The sequence below is a fragment of the Squalius cephalus genome (assembly GCF_949319135.1).
Source record: "Squalius cephalus genome assembly, chromosome: 24".
NCBI classification, from domain to species: domain Eukaryota; kingdom Metazoa; phylum Chordata; class Actinopteri; order Cypriniformes; family Leuciscidae; genus Squalius; species Squalius cephalus.
The window spans coordinates 11,390,579-11,405,535 of record NC_137145.1 but is presented as its reverse complement, the minus strand read 5'-3'; the positions used below and the strand labels follow the sequence as shown (position 1 = coordinate 11,405,535).

The window sequence follows — 14,957 nt, the reverse complement described above, 5'->3', positions numbered from 1 at the left end:
ATAACAAATCATGAAAATATTTTTTTTTACAGTGCAGTAATTTTAGTAGTAATGTTTAATATTTAGTAATAGGCATATTAGTAATATCCAATAATAACATTATACCTCAGTTTACGGTTACAGAGCAGTTACGTGCTAAAAACATTATAGCTGAAGTTCTCCTGCTGTGGTTTGAAATTAAAGTTGTAGACCCCGATTTTCCTTTTGTGATACACCAATCCTGCGATGGCAGCCAGGGAAAACAGAAACACACCAACGCCAAGTAGAACAAATCCAATAGTCTGCAGAGAATCTGATGTATCAGTTTGGGGCGATGCTTTAAGAAAAAAAAAAAAAAAGGTTTAATAGTGATTTTGTCACCTGAAATGATGTCCTTATATACAAGGAATAAAGACATTATATGAGCATTCATATTCATTAGTACTCAAGTATTTACCTTTATTTAATCTCTTTAAGGGTCCAACGGAGGCCTTTGTCGATTCAAATAAGTTGGAAGCCCTGTATGCCCTCCCCATACATTCCTAATGAATTGCAAAAAGATTATTTATATATGAAACTTTCTTACATGCTGTTCTTTTAATTTATGCAAAAAAGAAAAAAATAAACAACAAAAATGTGAAAGAAATAAAAATAAATTAAATTTTTTAATTAAATTTAAAAAAATTATTTATCTATTTAGCATAAACTATAGTGGTCCCAATATGTATTTGGACACTTAGAATACATCAAATAAAAGTATAGTATAAAATAATAATTTCAGGTGCCACTTAATTCTTGGTTTGTGAGGCCTAAGTGTCCAAATGCTTTGTAAGGCCACTGTATATGAATGAATTACATAAAATGTAAGCTCTCAACCCACAGGTCTGCAGGTGTTTTCCTGAATTTCAACACAGATCTGGATCTGGCAGTGCAGGTAGATGACGTCCAGATTCACGAATGAGAAGATCTGCACTGACACCAAAGACACAGTGCTGTTTCCGTTCTGAAGAACAGTTGTGTAGGAGTTTGCCACTGCACATCTGAGAAGCAGTGAGAGATGTGTGAACACTGGCATTACACAGCGTGTTTCTAATAACAGAACAGTTAAATGTTGACAGTTGAGCACCTGTGATTATATATATCATGGTAAAACCTCATTTTAAAGATACACTATGAAACTTTTTCAAAATTAACAAAATTTTAATTATGAGTCAATACACCATCAATCCTTCTTCCAAAACGTAGTTTTCGTCTTTTCACTATGGAAAGCCAATTACAAATGTTAATATTTTAGGGTACGTTTACAATGATGTTCTAAAACCAGTTATTCCTTTGCATTTTTCGTGCACAATTTGTGTTTTTGTAGTTGACACGGAGACGATAACGGTATCGTGTAAATGAGCGGCCAAAACACATAAGTTTTACTTTACGATTTTAGTTGAAAACGGTGTCGTGTAAACGGCGACCCCTTATGGAGCCTTCACGTGCTATGGTAATTATGGTAAATACCAAAAGCCGACGTGGAAAATGCACATGAACACCCCATCATGTGGTATTTTCCACTGGGCAGCTCGTAGAATACGCCGCTGGCAAAACCAGCAATGCAGGTTTGAGAGGTGGCGCCCCAACAAATCTCGCGATAATCACGACTTGCTTTAAGGCACAACGTCACATACATCAACAACATATGAAGCAGCCTCTATGGAAGACAATAGCACACATTTCAGACGTGAATCATGGCAGAGTCGACGAAGAAAACAAAGAAAGCGCGGTCAGAAGAGTCAAGGAAAATAAAACGACGGCTCTGAGTGAGTGGTATTTACGACAGTAACGTTAAATACAAGTACTCCACAGCGTCTCTAGGGGTCGCTGTTTGAGAAAAAAACGGAAACTGCGAAGTGTGTCTTTAAAGGAGAACTCCGGTCAATTTTAACATTGAGCTCATTTTTTTGTACATTTGGAGTGCTGTCAATACAGAGAACAACGACAAAAATCGGTGTTGCCTACACCGTGTTATCCTCTTTTTAAAATTTGCACCCTGTTGACTTCAATGGGGCAAGTTTTAAACCTGCTTTTAGCCTCTTAACATCATTGATGTGTCATTACAAGTGCCCAGCCATGTGAGTGATTCCTTCAGAGTGAACGCGGGTGAATCTGACTGCAGTAGATGTGAAAGATATTAATAAAAGTGATGTTATTTTAGCCAGCGCTCATACCTGTATTTACATCCTGTTTTCGGTTGAAGCCCACAGTAATCGATTGTCGAGTTCGGGCGCATGATCGTACGTACTAAACCTATGCGCGTGAACTCGACAGATTCACCCGCGTTCACTCTGAAGGAATCACTCACATGGCTGGGCACTTGTAATGACACATCAAGGATGTTAAGAGGCTAAAAGCAGGTTTAAAACTTGCCCCATTGAAGTCAACAGGGTGCAAATTTTAAAAAGAGGATAACACGGTGTAGGCAACACCGATTTTTATCGTTGTTCTCTGTACTGACAGCACTCCAAATTGACAAAAAAAATGAGCTCAATGTTAAAATTGACCGGAGTTCTCCTTTAAAAGCTGCAAGTTCTTGCCAAATAAAAATAGCCATTGCAAAATTTACATTCTCATATTGAAAGACATTATTCAGCTGTACCCACCCATCCAGCAGAAACACATGGCTGGGTGACTCTGATGAGTTGCTGCTTGAAGTGGCCCAGCACTTGCTGATGATAACTTTGATTTGAGTGATATTAGTGTTGATCGCAACCTCAACAATGACCTCATCATCAGGGTATAAGGCATAATTCTCAGGTAATGGAGACGTCCCATTCAGCAGACGCACTGTAACCTGGAAGCTACCCAATCCAGCCACTGGGTTATTGATCATTTCAAAAGGCCTAAAAAGACAGGGTTTGTTAGTAGCGACAAAATGAGTTTCACTCAGAAATCAAAAATCTTAAAGAAAATTAAGATTAATTTGTGACCAAATGCTATTTTTTGCATTTTCATGAATTATATTTTTAATAATATATATTTAATGGTTCTTAAAACAGTCTTCATTTTCTTTTTGAAAAAATTCCTTTCTTTTTTGGGGGGATTTTGGTGTAAAATGTGACCTGGACACATGAGATTCACCCACTGAAAACAACAAACTAAATTACTGGAGTTTCCACCCCTAAGTTTGGTATCTGGTCTCAGTTTGGTATCTGAGTTTAGGAAAATTGTTTGTTGTTTAATATACGCTGACATAATTAACACCTTAAATTGAGTCTAGATGTACTTGACGTGACAAGGGACGGGGTACTGAGCCTGAAAAGCAAGAAAAACAAGCTCCATAGAGACAGTTGCTATGGAAGCACTGTACCCGGGGGGGTCGTATCCCGTGGAGATGAGGATGCGACTGGGGTAAGTGCAGATGATGGGAACTTCTAGATGCACATTAGAAACCAACGACAAATTGTTGTATAGAATCACATTAAATGAATTATGGGTGCTGTTCTGAAAGACAAAAAAAAAAAAAAAAACATTGGTTATGTTATCATACTAAATTCTGCATAAACCAGTTTTTATAGTTAACAAAAACTAAAACCATAACACAACTTGTTAATAATTTATTTTGATGGTGCATTCAAACATTGTGTTGACTATAGGTATATATATATTGACTATAGTGTATATATTTCTATGCAACAGTCTGTGTACAGGTCACACAGCAGGAAGCGCCCGCGCCCTCAGATCACTTGGACGTGGTTGTGTTGTAAGAGGTAAAAACGATATAAATACTGTTCGTTTTCTCACACAAACCGCTCGTTTCGTGTCTTAGGCCATCAATGTGTACTTATGATGGGGAATTGTTTAATTTGGACGATGGGGAATTGTTTTAATTTGGACTCTGTGCATGCTCTTTGAGACAGTGACCATAGACCTGCATGATATGACTATCAGACAAGAACGGTTTGACCTAAAAATATCAAAATTGAAACTACTGCGGAAAAAAAGACACCTACATCTTGGATGCCCTTCAGGTAAGCTAAAACATACCAAAATTTAATTTCAAAGTGAACTATCCCTTTAAAGCAAAGGGAGATATTTTCTTCTTAAGAAATTGCTTTTTAAGGACTGGTAGGGACTACATGACATTCCTCCCGGGTTAGTGACATCACTAACCCTAAAATGTACATAAACCCCGCCCCCGGAAGACGATTTATAGATTATCAAGACAGAATATGCTAATCAATGACTAGAAGATAACTACACATAAGCTACATAAATTCATCAACTAACCATTCAGAAATGTTTTCTACATGTTGTCATTTCTTTTTGAGTCTCCATTTTGTCTGACTCCGGTATGAACATTAAAGGTAAGTCTGAACTAAGGTCTGGTCTTACTACTTGTAGCCACCTACTGGCGTAACGATGTAATCTATACAGTCGTTATTTGAAAGGCCATGTTAAAGGTGATTTATCGCTTCCATAGACATCAATGTTTATATCCGAACTATAAACGTTTATCCCAGTTCTTCTGTGATAATATGAATATTTGTCTGTTTCATATGGGCTAATAGCTGTTAATATCTACATGCCATCTGCTCTTTCTGACTCAGGCAGCGCGAACGCAGATTTGAATGTTCCGCTGTGATTTTGTCACAGGTATAATATACACGGGAGAATCGTTTTCGTTTAGGAATGAGAACGCGTGGGTGTTTAAATCGAGATTACAATCTTTTAACGATTAATCGTGGAGCTCCACAACTAACTAGTAGACTGTTATGGAAAGGGTTAGCAGCAGAATAAGTTGACATGCACTTGCCAAAGTTAGTTATAGTAAGAAGAATGTCTGTTGGGGGATCATCAAAATAAAGTGTTGGCAGATATTAATAATACAGTCTACTAAAATTAATATAGGCAGAAGAATGTATGTTAGGGGATGTCAAGTGCATGTCAACTTATTGTATAATAAAACTGGCTTAACTTTATATAATAAAATAACTAAAACTGAAATAAAAAACGAATACAAATAAAAAACATTAAAATAAAAAAACTAAATTACAAAAACTTTAACTAAAATGAAAATGAATATGGAAAAAGAAAAAACAATCCAATGTATTAATAAATACTACAATATTATCTTTATAATGATACTAAAGTTGCACTGATATAAACTCAATGATACTGGAGGACTTACATGCTCTAGTGTAATACCACACTTATCCCAAGCTGTAGTGACCCACGCATGGGATACATTTCTTTCGTTGAGAACACATTCTGGTTTACCGAGGTACAGGGCAATCTCTGGGATGCTGATGAAGGCTTCTCGCCTTATGAAGACTGATATATACCCTAGGCTGCACTCAACAGCTATATATGAGATCAAATGGCCTTGAATGTTTGATGTCGTGTGTGCGGGTACTGTTGTAGTAATGTTTGCCAGCATTGTTGTGAGTCTGTTAGTCGTGGAAGTCGAAGACACTGTTGTTTTGGTGGTGCTCTGAACATGAGCTGTGCTCACTGTACTGCTTATAGATAGGTTTCCAAACGTAGTTTTTGTGATAGACGTTGTAGTGTCCGTGACAGTGGAATTTGAAGATACTCCAGGATAGTTTGTGGTGGGATTAACGGTTGTGGCGTTAGGTGAAGCTATGTCATGAACAGGAAGAAACACAGAAGAGAATAAAATAACAGATACAGTTCATCTGAGTAAAATAGCTTTTTGAAATAGAAAAAATGTAGGGAGGACTTGATTGTATCCACTTAGAATTAATTGGATTGTTGTCGCTTGCTAATAGAGTGCTTCAGGGATGACATATTTTGTAGGCCAAAACCCAGAAACAAGTTAGCAATTAGCATTTTAGCATTTCCGGTTCTGTTGTCTTGAAGTCAATGGTTTTATTGAGTGGGTTAAATGCCTGAAATAAGGTCTGTGATTAACACAGGCTTAAGATATTTTCAAGTTTTTTTCTACAGCATTAAAAAAAATCTGTGAAAAAAAATACTTTGTGATTTTTTGCTAATAAATGGCTTAATGGGACTACAAAGGACACTAAACGTCATCACATCGAACATGTAAACTTGTCTACTCACTAATACAATTTATAATTGCACTTTTGTAACTATTCTAACTCAATTTCAGAGAAAATGTTTTTTTAAGTAAAGACTGAAAGAGTTATTGAAAGCTTAATGCCGGTGACGTTGAAGTCATGTGACTGTGGTATAGTTTGTTTAAAGCCTACATTTAGTTTTTTAACTCTATAAATTGTAATGTAATTATGCTTTACAATTCATAAAAGTTGTTTTCATTTGTGAAGATTATCATGATGAACTTTAATGATAAACTTTTGTTGGTCAAGCAGCTTGTTTTTTGCAATAATTCAAAAGCCAATGGGAAAATCTTATTGGGTTTTTGTCAAGGGATGAACCTGATTGATGCTAAATTCTGAGTTGGCCTACAAAAATATGTCATCACTGTGGCACTCTATTGCTGCAGTATACCACATCCATGCTGTGATTTTTAGTCACAGGTATCTGTGCATGATTGACTTCTGTTTGTCTCAATTAAAGGTGTGTGACATTCTAATGAAATCTCTCAACAGTAGCATTATACAGCATGTACCTGCACAGCTGCGTCCTAGTCTACTGGGGTTGAAATCTGTGTATCCAGACCAACAGGCACAGGTGTATGAGCCATTCGTGTTTTCACAGGAAGCCCACGGAGAGCAGTCCGCCACAGCTGCCACACACTCATTTAAATCTATAAATAACAAGAGACCAATCACATCTCAAGTCAACATGTCACATCATTAACGAGTGTGGAAACAGTTCCAACATCAAACTTCATTTAATGTTTAGTAATAACTTATTTAATTCTTTAATACATGAAAGAATAACCCATACCTTCTGTGTTTATACTGTCTACTGTGTATTTAGAGCTTTTCTGTAGAGACGCAATAAAATCTCTGGACATGCTAGACATGGTCAGGTTGCTGCTGGGTTGAAAAATGATGGAAAAGTTCACGATTATACTGCCAGCTGAGAGGGATGTGATCTGGATGATGACCTGCCCAGAGTTGACTAGTGCACGGGTCTCTGGAGGCAAGTACAAAAGAATCTGCAGACACATTTGAAAGAGTATCAACACATTTTTGAAAATGATCTTGGTTATTATGAATCATATAGCTTAAAACAAAAGATTTTTGTCAAAAGATTTTTGCATTATCTGATGAAAATGTGAGTGCTTGCCAATGCAAAACACTAGGGTGTTGTGAGGTGGTTGCCAAGGTGTTGCTATGTAGTTGCTAAAGTGTTGCTAAGTTTGCTGACTGAGCCCACCACCAAGTCTCAATGATTTCAAAGTCACATTTAGGTCCAAGTGGTGCTCACTGCAGAGCCAAATGGCATTCAGTGCAGCCTTGATGGACATAATGGGTGGGGCTTGACTTAGTCCAGCTCCACCTCTGTGGACCTAATGGGTGGAGTTACGTGTAGCTATAGGGTTATGGTAGGGTTAGGGTATGGTTAGACCAACCGTTCCATTAAGTCCAGCGAGGGGGAACTGGACATCAATCTCCACCCGCTGTGAATCAATGAAGTTGACTACAGTATACTCCACAATGAATCTCGTATTTACATTGTGTCTACACATTTCTCGATATAATTATAGCAAAATTTAGCATATTTCTTCTGTGCCTCTGGCCATTGATTTTATGTGCTAGTCTGTGATTGGTTACAGTGCTCATTGCTGAAAAAAATAGTAAATAGAAACCTTTGAGGCAAAAGTGAATCGACACTTTTCACAAAAAGAGGCAGCAGTAATCATAATCACGATTATTTGTAGACTTAAGGTCCTTGCACACTGAGTCCAAAATTCTCAAACCAAATTTTTGCACGTTAAAAAATAAATACGAACTCACGTTGTGTCAATCATGTTTACACACTGCCTCCGAAACTTTCGTCCGTCATAAAATAAATTTGGAACAGGTTCCATTTTCTGCGTTTATCGCATCCGTAGCAAGCATTTTTAGAGGTGTTTTGACAATTCAGAGCCGCCAAATGATAAATATAAAACGCATTCGAAAATTTAGGACTCAGTGTGCAAGGACCTTTAGTCTGAAGCTCCACTGCCTTCAACGTAAATATGCAGGATTTTACTGTTTCCAGGTGAAAACTGTAAGTCACCTTTCCTTCACTTAGTTGCATAAGTTATGGTTTCATTCATGTCTAAATGTACAGGACGGTGTTTAATAATAATAATAATATCAAACCTTAAGGATGTGCAATAGCTCTAATAACATCAAGCTTTTAGTAAACCAATGGGGGTTTTTTACTGGATGATTGAAGAGTGTATTTTATGTCAAGCTTAAAGTATCATGTTGATACATTTTTAATCATGTGTTTAGATAAATATGGAATCCATCAAACCTCATCTATGACACTTCTACAGAACTCCTTATATGCATCACTGTTTGGGTCACTCAAGGCCTCTGTATAGTTCATGTTTGTCAAACGGGCCGTAGCTAGAAATGACTGTCCATCTAAAGAAAACACAGTATTTAGTTACCTTAATGTGAGCACATTTTATCATGCTGACACTGTAATATACAGCATAAACTTCAGGAATCTATAAACCGTAGTATTATTCTAGTCTGAATTTGTAATAAAGAATAATTATACATAAATTACACATTAAGCACTTAATACTAATTAACCCAATGCTATACTTGCCTGTTCTCACTTTGATCTCCTTGGAGTTTCCCTGGTTACCACAGACAAATGGAGTGACACGTACAGTATAAAGAACCGCAGGATTCAGGCTATTGAACATCCAGTTAAAGTTCTCCACATGCGATATGTTTTCCAGCACAGTGGTCCCTTGTAGCAGAACCAGGTGGAAAGTGACCCCAGTTTGGTTGTTGGTGGTCCATGCCACATGAAAGGTTGATGCATTTACGTCATAAGAGAACAGATTGGCGATCTCAGGTATGAAGTCTTAACAAAGAAAAAGAAGTTAGTAGTTGGATAGATATATGGCTATACAAGTCAAAACAGGCTACACACAAAATGAGGGGGGTTCAAAGACATTCGTTTTAACAAAAGCAATTTTTGAACAATGAGTTTCCATTAATAACTGATTCAGACCAATTCTAAACACAGATTTTCCATGACTTAAAATATGATAAACATTATACCAATTTAGATCTAGACAGATTTAGACACGACCTCTTTAAGGAGATTTCTTAGATTCTCTTATTAAACCTGCACAAAAGTCTTTCTTTATTTACATGGTTTTAAATAGTTAATTATTATGTATCATCTCATTATGATATAATCAACAACACAAATGAATATAAAACCTGCAAATAAAACAATGCAAACTATGTTAATTATTCACTGCCCAGTGCATGCTGGAAACAGGGCAAATGGACTAAACCACAAAGCCATTTGTTTTCTGTCGGTCAGCATTATTTACTTGATCCAAGAACCACGTATACTGTGCCACTTAAAATGTATTAACAAAATGTCCTCTGCCTGTATGTGTACTTGGCATTTTTGCATTACACACCGCATGTAGAAGGTGGTCGGCTGATGGAAGGATTGTTTAAACGTGAAGAGGGATCAGCAGTGGATGTCCAGATTGGTCCAGAGGAGGTGGGACTCATCTGTTTTCCATCAGTGATTGTTCTATTACCTTAAAAAAGAAGGGAAAGCAGCACAAACTAGATTCAAAGTGATTCCTGATAAAAATGTGCATCATAAATGATCATTTTTGACAGAGTTGGAGATAAGCAGAACTTATTCCAAGTGTACCTGGCGGGGGGTGAGTAATCGAGGATGGAGTAGTGCTGTTCATGAAAGGTTGCACAGTGACACTGGCTGCATTAGAAACAAATCAAAACAAAAAAACACTTAACTGGATTTTTGGTCCTTTCAGAATTATGGGGCTTCATAAACAAAACAAAATGGTGTGTGCACCTTTAAAAAACAGGTGTGTGACCAAAAACATCCAAGAAGGCCTTCAGAAAAGCAAAAGAGGGAAACAGCTAGAGCTCTCAAACTCTATTTTAATATTAGACCAAAAAAAAAACGTTTCAACCCTTTTAGTCTTCGTCAGGTAGCTTCATGTGGTTGGTTGATTGAATGATTGTCCTTTCTTACCCATGCAATCTGTTCCTGGCTGTGAAGGATTGAGGTCATGATACCCATCATGACAGGCACATGAGTAAGATCCTTGTGAATTCATGCAGTGTGCATGTGGAGAACAACTGTTCAATTCCGGAACTGCACATTCATCCACATCTGTGTAGGAAATGATAATGTATCCATGAGTGTGTTTGTAAGATATGGATTCATCAAGATGATGGACAAGCTGTAATTATTACATAAAAGTTAATATAGATCAGTGGTTCCCAAAACCTACAGCCATTGTTAAGACTGTGTCTTAAAGTCCCCCTGTGGTGAAAATAAAGCTTTTAATGTTGTTTATATGTCTATGTGGTGTTTTTAATATGATTTAAGACAAACCATGTGCAAATTCATAAATCAACACCATTGCTGAAGATTTTCTCCTTAAAACTGCAGTGAAGTGAACCAAAGACAGTTTCAATCGCGGTTTGAAATCGCTGGTGTTTCTGATGTCACACAAACTACCTTGTAACCTGCTTGTAACCAATCACGTCAACGTGTGATCGATCGTCAACGAGTGGATCTCTGAGCTGGTGTGAGTGGGGGCGGGGCTAATTTGCATATTCATAGAACGCGTAGACTAAAAGATGCAAGGGTGTAGTGTTTTACATTCAAGCTATTTTAAGACTTTTTTCAAGGAAAAACGATTAATATGTCATTTTGATGATCAAAGGTGAGTTTTAAGGGAACAAATGGTTGACTACAGGGGGACTTTAAGAACTAGTATAACCAACTAGCAGTTAATTAATCTTACTTTGGGTATCAAATTAGGCCAATCTAGGTATGTAACTGACTTTAAAAGTTATGAACAGTCATAAATACACAATGGATTGTACATTAGACATCAAGTGGCGACTCAACACAATACAAATGCATTCAAAAATATCAAACATTGAAATATGTTACTATTCACATTAAAAGCACATTTTGTCATTCTTGACTAAATGAATCATATGAAATGCCAATCACGCTGCATGCTTGTCCTACCTTGGACCACCACACTAGTCACCTCCTCAATGTTTCCCAACTGTTCCAGTCTTGTAGAGATATCTTCTTTAAATAAGACATTAGAAGAACAAACCAGCAGTGATGAAGAGGTTGTGAAGGACCCTGCAGACCATGACCGGACATGATGCACAGAAATTTCAGCAGTTCCCAGAGCGCCAGTTACCTACAGAAAGAACCAGCAGTTACATCTCTGCAGATCAACATAGCCACTAGACCAGAGGTCTTCAATCCTGCTCCTGGAGGGCCACTGTCCTGCAAAGTTTAGTTCCAACCCTAATCAAACACACCTGAATCAGCTCATCAAGCACTTCAGAATCGCTTGAGTATTCAAAGGCAGGTGTGCTGAAGCAGGTTGGAACTAAACTCTGCAGGACAGTGGCCCTCCAGGAGCAGGATTGAAGACCTCTGCACTAGACAAAGCCTATGGGCTATTTCAAAATGTAGTGTTTGCTCCAAGTATGCTGCCTTGGTAGGGAGCTCAACTACCTAAAGTTATTGAATGATAGACGATGATTACAAACCACAGAGTGCAGTAGTCTGGTGTGGTTGAAGAGTCCTTTGTCCATAGTTACTAGCTGAAAGCTTGTCTTAACTGTTATTGTCACATTGAAGCAGGTTCTGTTGGCTTGAGGACAAATGGACATTTTAAACTTATTGAATGTTATTTAACAATGTGCCTATTAGAATTCTGGAATGTAGTGTATGGGATTGTGTACCTGGTGGTACTGGGTCTGAGCACTGATAGATGTTGGAGATGTTTTCTGTCTGACAGCATTTTTGCCACTTAGGACAATCTATGTCCCACTTGCACATGGAGCCAGAGGAGTTTGAATTATTCCACAGAGACCTTGTCACACTTGTTGAGGGACACAGTCCTGGCTTAGATGTGAATTCTGCACTTCTGTTCAAGGCTGAGATAATGACAATATCAATAAAAAAATACTTTTACGGTAAAAAAAAAAAAAGGCTACAATAATGTCACTTTAAATGCTGATTAAGACAAGCCGCAGCATTGCTTCTCTTTCCAATTTTACAATCTATTTCAAATGAATTTTTTTGAAAATACTCACACAAGGCACAGTAACTCCCAACTTGTTCGTAGCCATGACAGCATTTCATGACCTGTTTGGACATGTTATACACCAGTGTTTTGTATTCTGTCTTATAAACCACAACGTCACACATTGCCCATGGCAGCCACCCACCACACGGTCTCCTCTGGGTGTACGAGGTTGGATAGGAGATCACATTGGTCACCGAAACAAGCTCAGTCACGTTACACAGATGATAACCTGACAGAGTCCGGTCATATCCTGAAAAATGAAAGAAATTCTAAATTGTCTGGAACAGACTAAATCTACAATCTTATAGCCATTACTACAGTCGTCATTGTCACATGATCCTTCGGAAATCACTCTAATATGCCGATTTGGTGCTCAACAAACATTTATTTTTATTAATAATGTTGAAAACATTGTGTTGTGATTTTTGGTAGTTTTGTGGAAACCATAATACATTTTTTTCAGGATTCTTCGATGAATAAAAAAAGCTAAAATGAACTGAATTTATTTGATATTGTAATAACATTTCACAATTGTAGTAATACTTGTTTGCTACATATATAAAAAGATATAACATTTAAAAGAGATTCATATTTATAGACATCATCCCACCATAAAAGAAAAATCAATGATATTAAATGTAGTGGAAGGAGTTTATATAAATGGAGAACTTTCCAGCTGATTCTTCACTGATTTTTTTTTTTATTATTATCTTTTTTGGAGAAAGAAATCTCCTTAAGAAGTTCAGAGGTGAAACTATTGCTCTGGTTTGCTAAGATACCAAAGTATGAAATCAAATGTCAGAGATTTCACTATGAACTTTCTCATCAAAACTTCTACTTTTATCCACATTCATTTTAGAAACTTTCCCTGTATGTCTCATTTTTATTTCTATTGGAAATTTTAGGAAAACATCTGACACAATTTTGATACTGAAATGAAACATATTTGGATAACATGAGCAGATTTTTCCTACCTTCAAATAAAGTATTATGCCCCATTCCAAGGCCAAGGAGAGATGTGATTAACCAGGTAGCAACGACCCAATGCATTTTGAATCGTGATTTGCCAAATTCTTGCCTCTCGTTTTTAAAAACCAGTCATTGTGAACAGAACAGGTTACTCTGTGAGCTCCACATACACTGTTGAAAGCAAACCCTTCTTCTTGCCCCTCTCCCACTGCTCTCCACAGACGCCCTTTAACTCCCTGGAGTCTGTTCTAATTGCTCTGCACAGGTGACTCCTGTAACAACAGTGGAAAATCAATGGCATTTTTAAAAGCATTTCACTTTCACCTACTGTATGGTGTAATATGTGATATTGACGATTTACCTTTAAGCCATGGTGGGCTGGTAGTGGGAATTAAAATTAATTTTGAAAGGGTTTTGAGAATAAAATATACAGTAGCGTAAAAATGACTAAATGTGGTTTGATTTTGGTCTTATCAGACATTTTAGTCATGGCAATAGGCTTTATTTGAGTTAATGGTGAGAAAATTCCCTAATGATGCTCTTCGTGTTTTTCAAAGTGTCACCATGGTGATTTTACACACTTTTGCAATCCTCTAAGCTCACGCTTGTTGAACTGCAAAAGGCTTTTTGCTTCATGATATTTTCTTCCTGGTGAAAATTGTGCTGTGACTGAACCAGCTTAGTTAGAATTAGCAGTGCACATAATACTTAGCCTATGAGAACATACTACAAGTCATAAATACACAGACGCACACATACGGACACCAGATTATCAGCAGCCAGCCTGGCATTTGGATAAATCTAGCAGCTAATAAATGTGGTGTGAAAAATTGCCTAATTAAAGAATGTTAGTGTTATGCGCTCACTGAGTGACTAATGTGTTCTCATGCAGAGAGCAAGAGAGCACAATGTACCGTGTGCTTGAGAAACTACTGAGAGGATCATAATTCAACACGTTATTTGTCAAATAATAGACTGAGGAAAATAAATCGAGCTTAAATATATATACAATTACAGTACAAAATATGTGGTGTTTCTGTATTGCAGTTTCTTTTAAACAGTGAGCTGTTCCTGCTGTGTTGAGTCAGAAATTATATGGTGTCCAAACTACACACTGATTTCAAATCCTGATTTAAGTGAAAGTGGCACATGGAGGCCAAGTATGGTAACCCATACTCTGAATTTGTCCTCTCTGCATTTAACCCATTCAAGTGCACACACATGAGGAGCAGTGAGAAGTGAACACACACAATGCAAACCGTGCACACACAGACCCGGAGCAGTGGGCAGCCATTTTTGCTGTGGTGCCCAGGCAATTCTGTGCTTCACAATTCTAAACATCCTTGATAGTTTCAGGTTTTCCATAACGATGGGAACCCTGGAAATAGAGCATGTCATCTTCCTACACAAACATCAAAAATCACTATGTGTGATGGTGTTGAACTTTCACTTTCATATTATGAGTTAACTTGCTTGTGGGTAAACACAATTTAACTCTCCCCAAGGAAGATATAATGAGTACAACGTCCGTGATTCTTTGACAGACTTTATTATTCATGTCATTTTAATTAGTTGCAGAGGGAAAAGAACCCAGATCTTCTAGAATAATGTGCAATTTGTTATTCACTCTGATAAGCATGCAACATATACAGAATATTGTAGTACAAAAATACATCATGTCTATAAGCAACTTTAAGTATAATAAAAAAGTCTCTCAGAGCAATGCAGTTTGTTTAGTTAGATGCTGCAAATTAAAATGGTAAAACATAAT

At 37.2% G+C, this 14,957-nt stretch overlaps 1 protein-coding gene across 1 annotated transcript; it reads right to left on the bottom strand.

The window, feature by feature from the left end:
* On the bottom strand, positions 1 to 13,288 carry umodl1 (uromodulin-like 1). The gene is made up of 18 exons (XM_079861508.1): positions 13,192 to 13,288; positions 12,225 to 12,467; positions 11,871 to 12,065; positions 11,676 to 11,779; positions 11,134 to 11,317; positions 10,120 to 10,260; positions 9,772 to 9,837; positions 9,527 to 9,652; positions 8,689 to 8,952; positions 8,386 to 8,498; positions 6,862 to 7,075; positions 6,581 to 6,718; positions 5,156 to 5,607; positions 3,335 to 3,468; positions 2,628 to 2,867; positions 860 to 1,019; positions 437 to 521; positions 1 to 316 (listed from the first exon to the last, which is right to left on the bottom strand). Exons 1-18 carry the CDS (start codon positions 13,265 to 13,267, stop codon positions 129 to 131), a joined length of 3,123 nt encoding a protein of 1,040 aa, XP_079717634.1. The 5' UTR covers positions 13,268 to 13,288; the 3' UTR covers positions 1 to 128.
* Positions 13,289 to 14,957: the final 1,669 nt, after the last annotated feature.

Bases quoted from the DNA above. Each gene is read 5' to 3' on its own strand.
- umodl1 (XM_079861508.1), bottom strand. From the start codon at position 13,267: ATGCATTGGGTCGTTGCTACCTGGTTAATCACATCTCTCCTTGGCCTT. The intron at 9,653-9,771 runs GTACACTTGGAA...TTCTTTTTTAAG, and splicing joins GATTACTCACCCCCCGCCAG to GTAATAGAACAATCACTGAT. The intron at 8,953-9,526 runs GTGTGTAATGCA...TTCTTTGTTAAG, and splicing joins CCGACCACCTTCTACATGCG to ACTTCATACCTGAGATCGCC.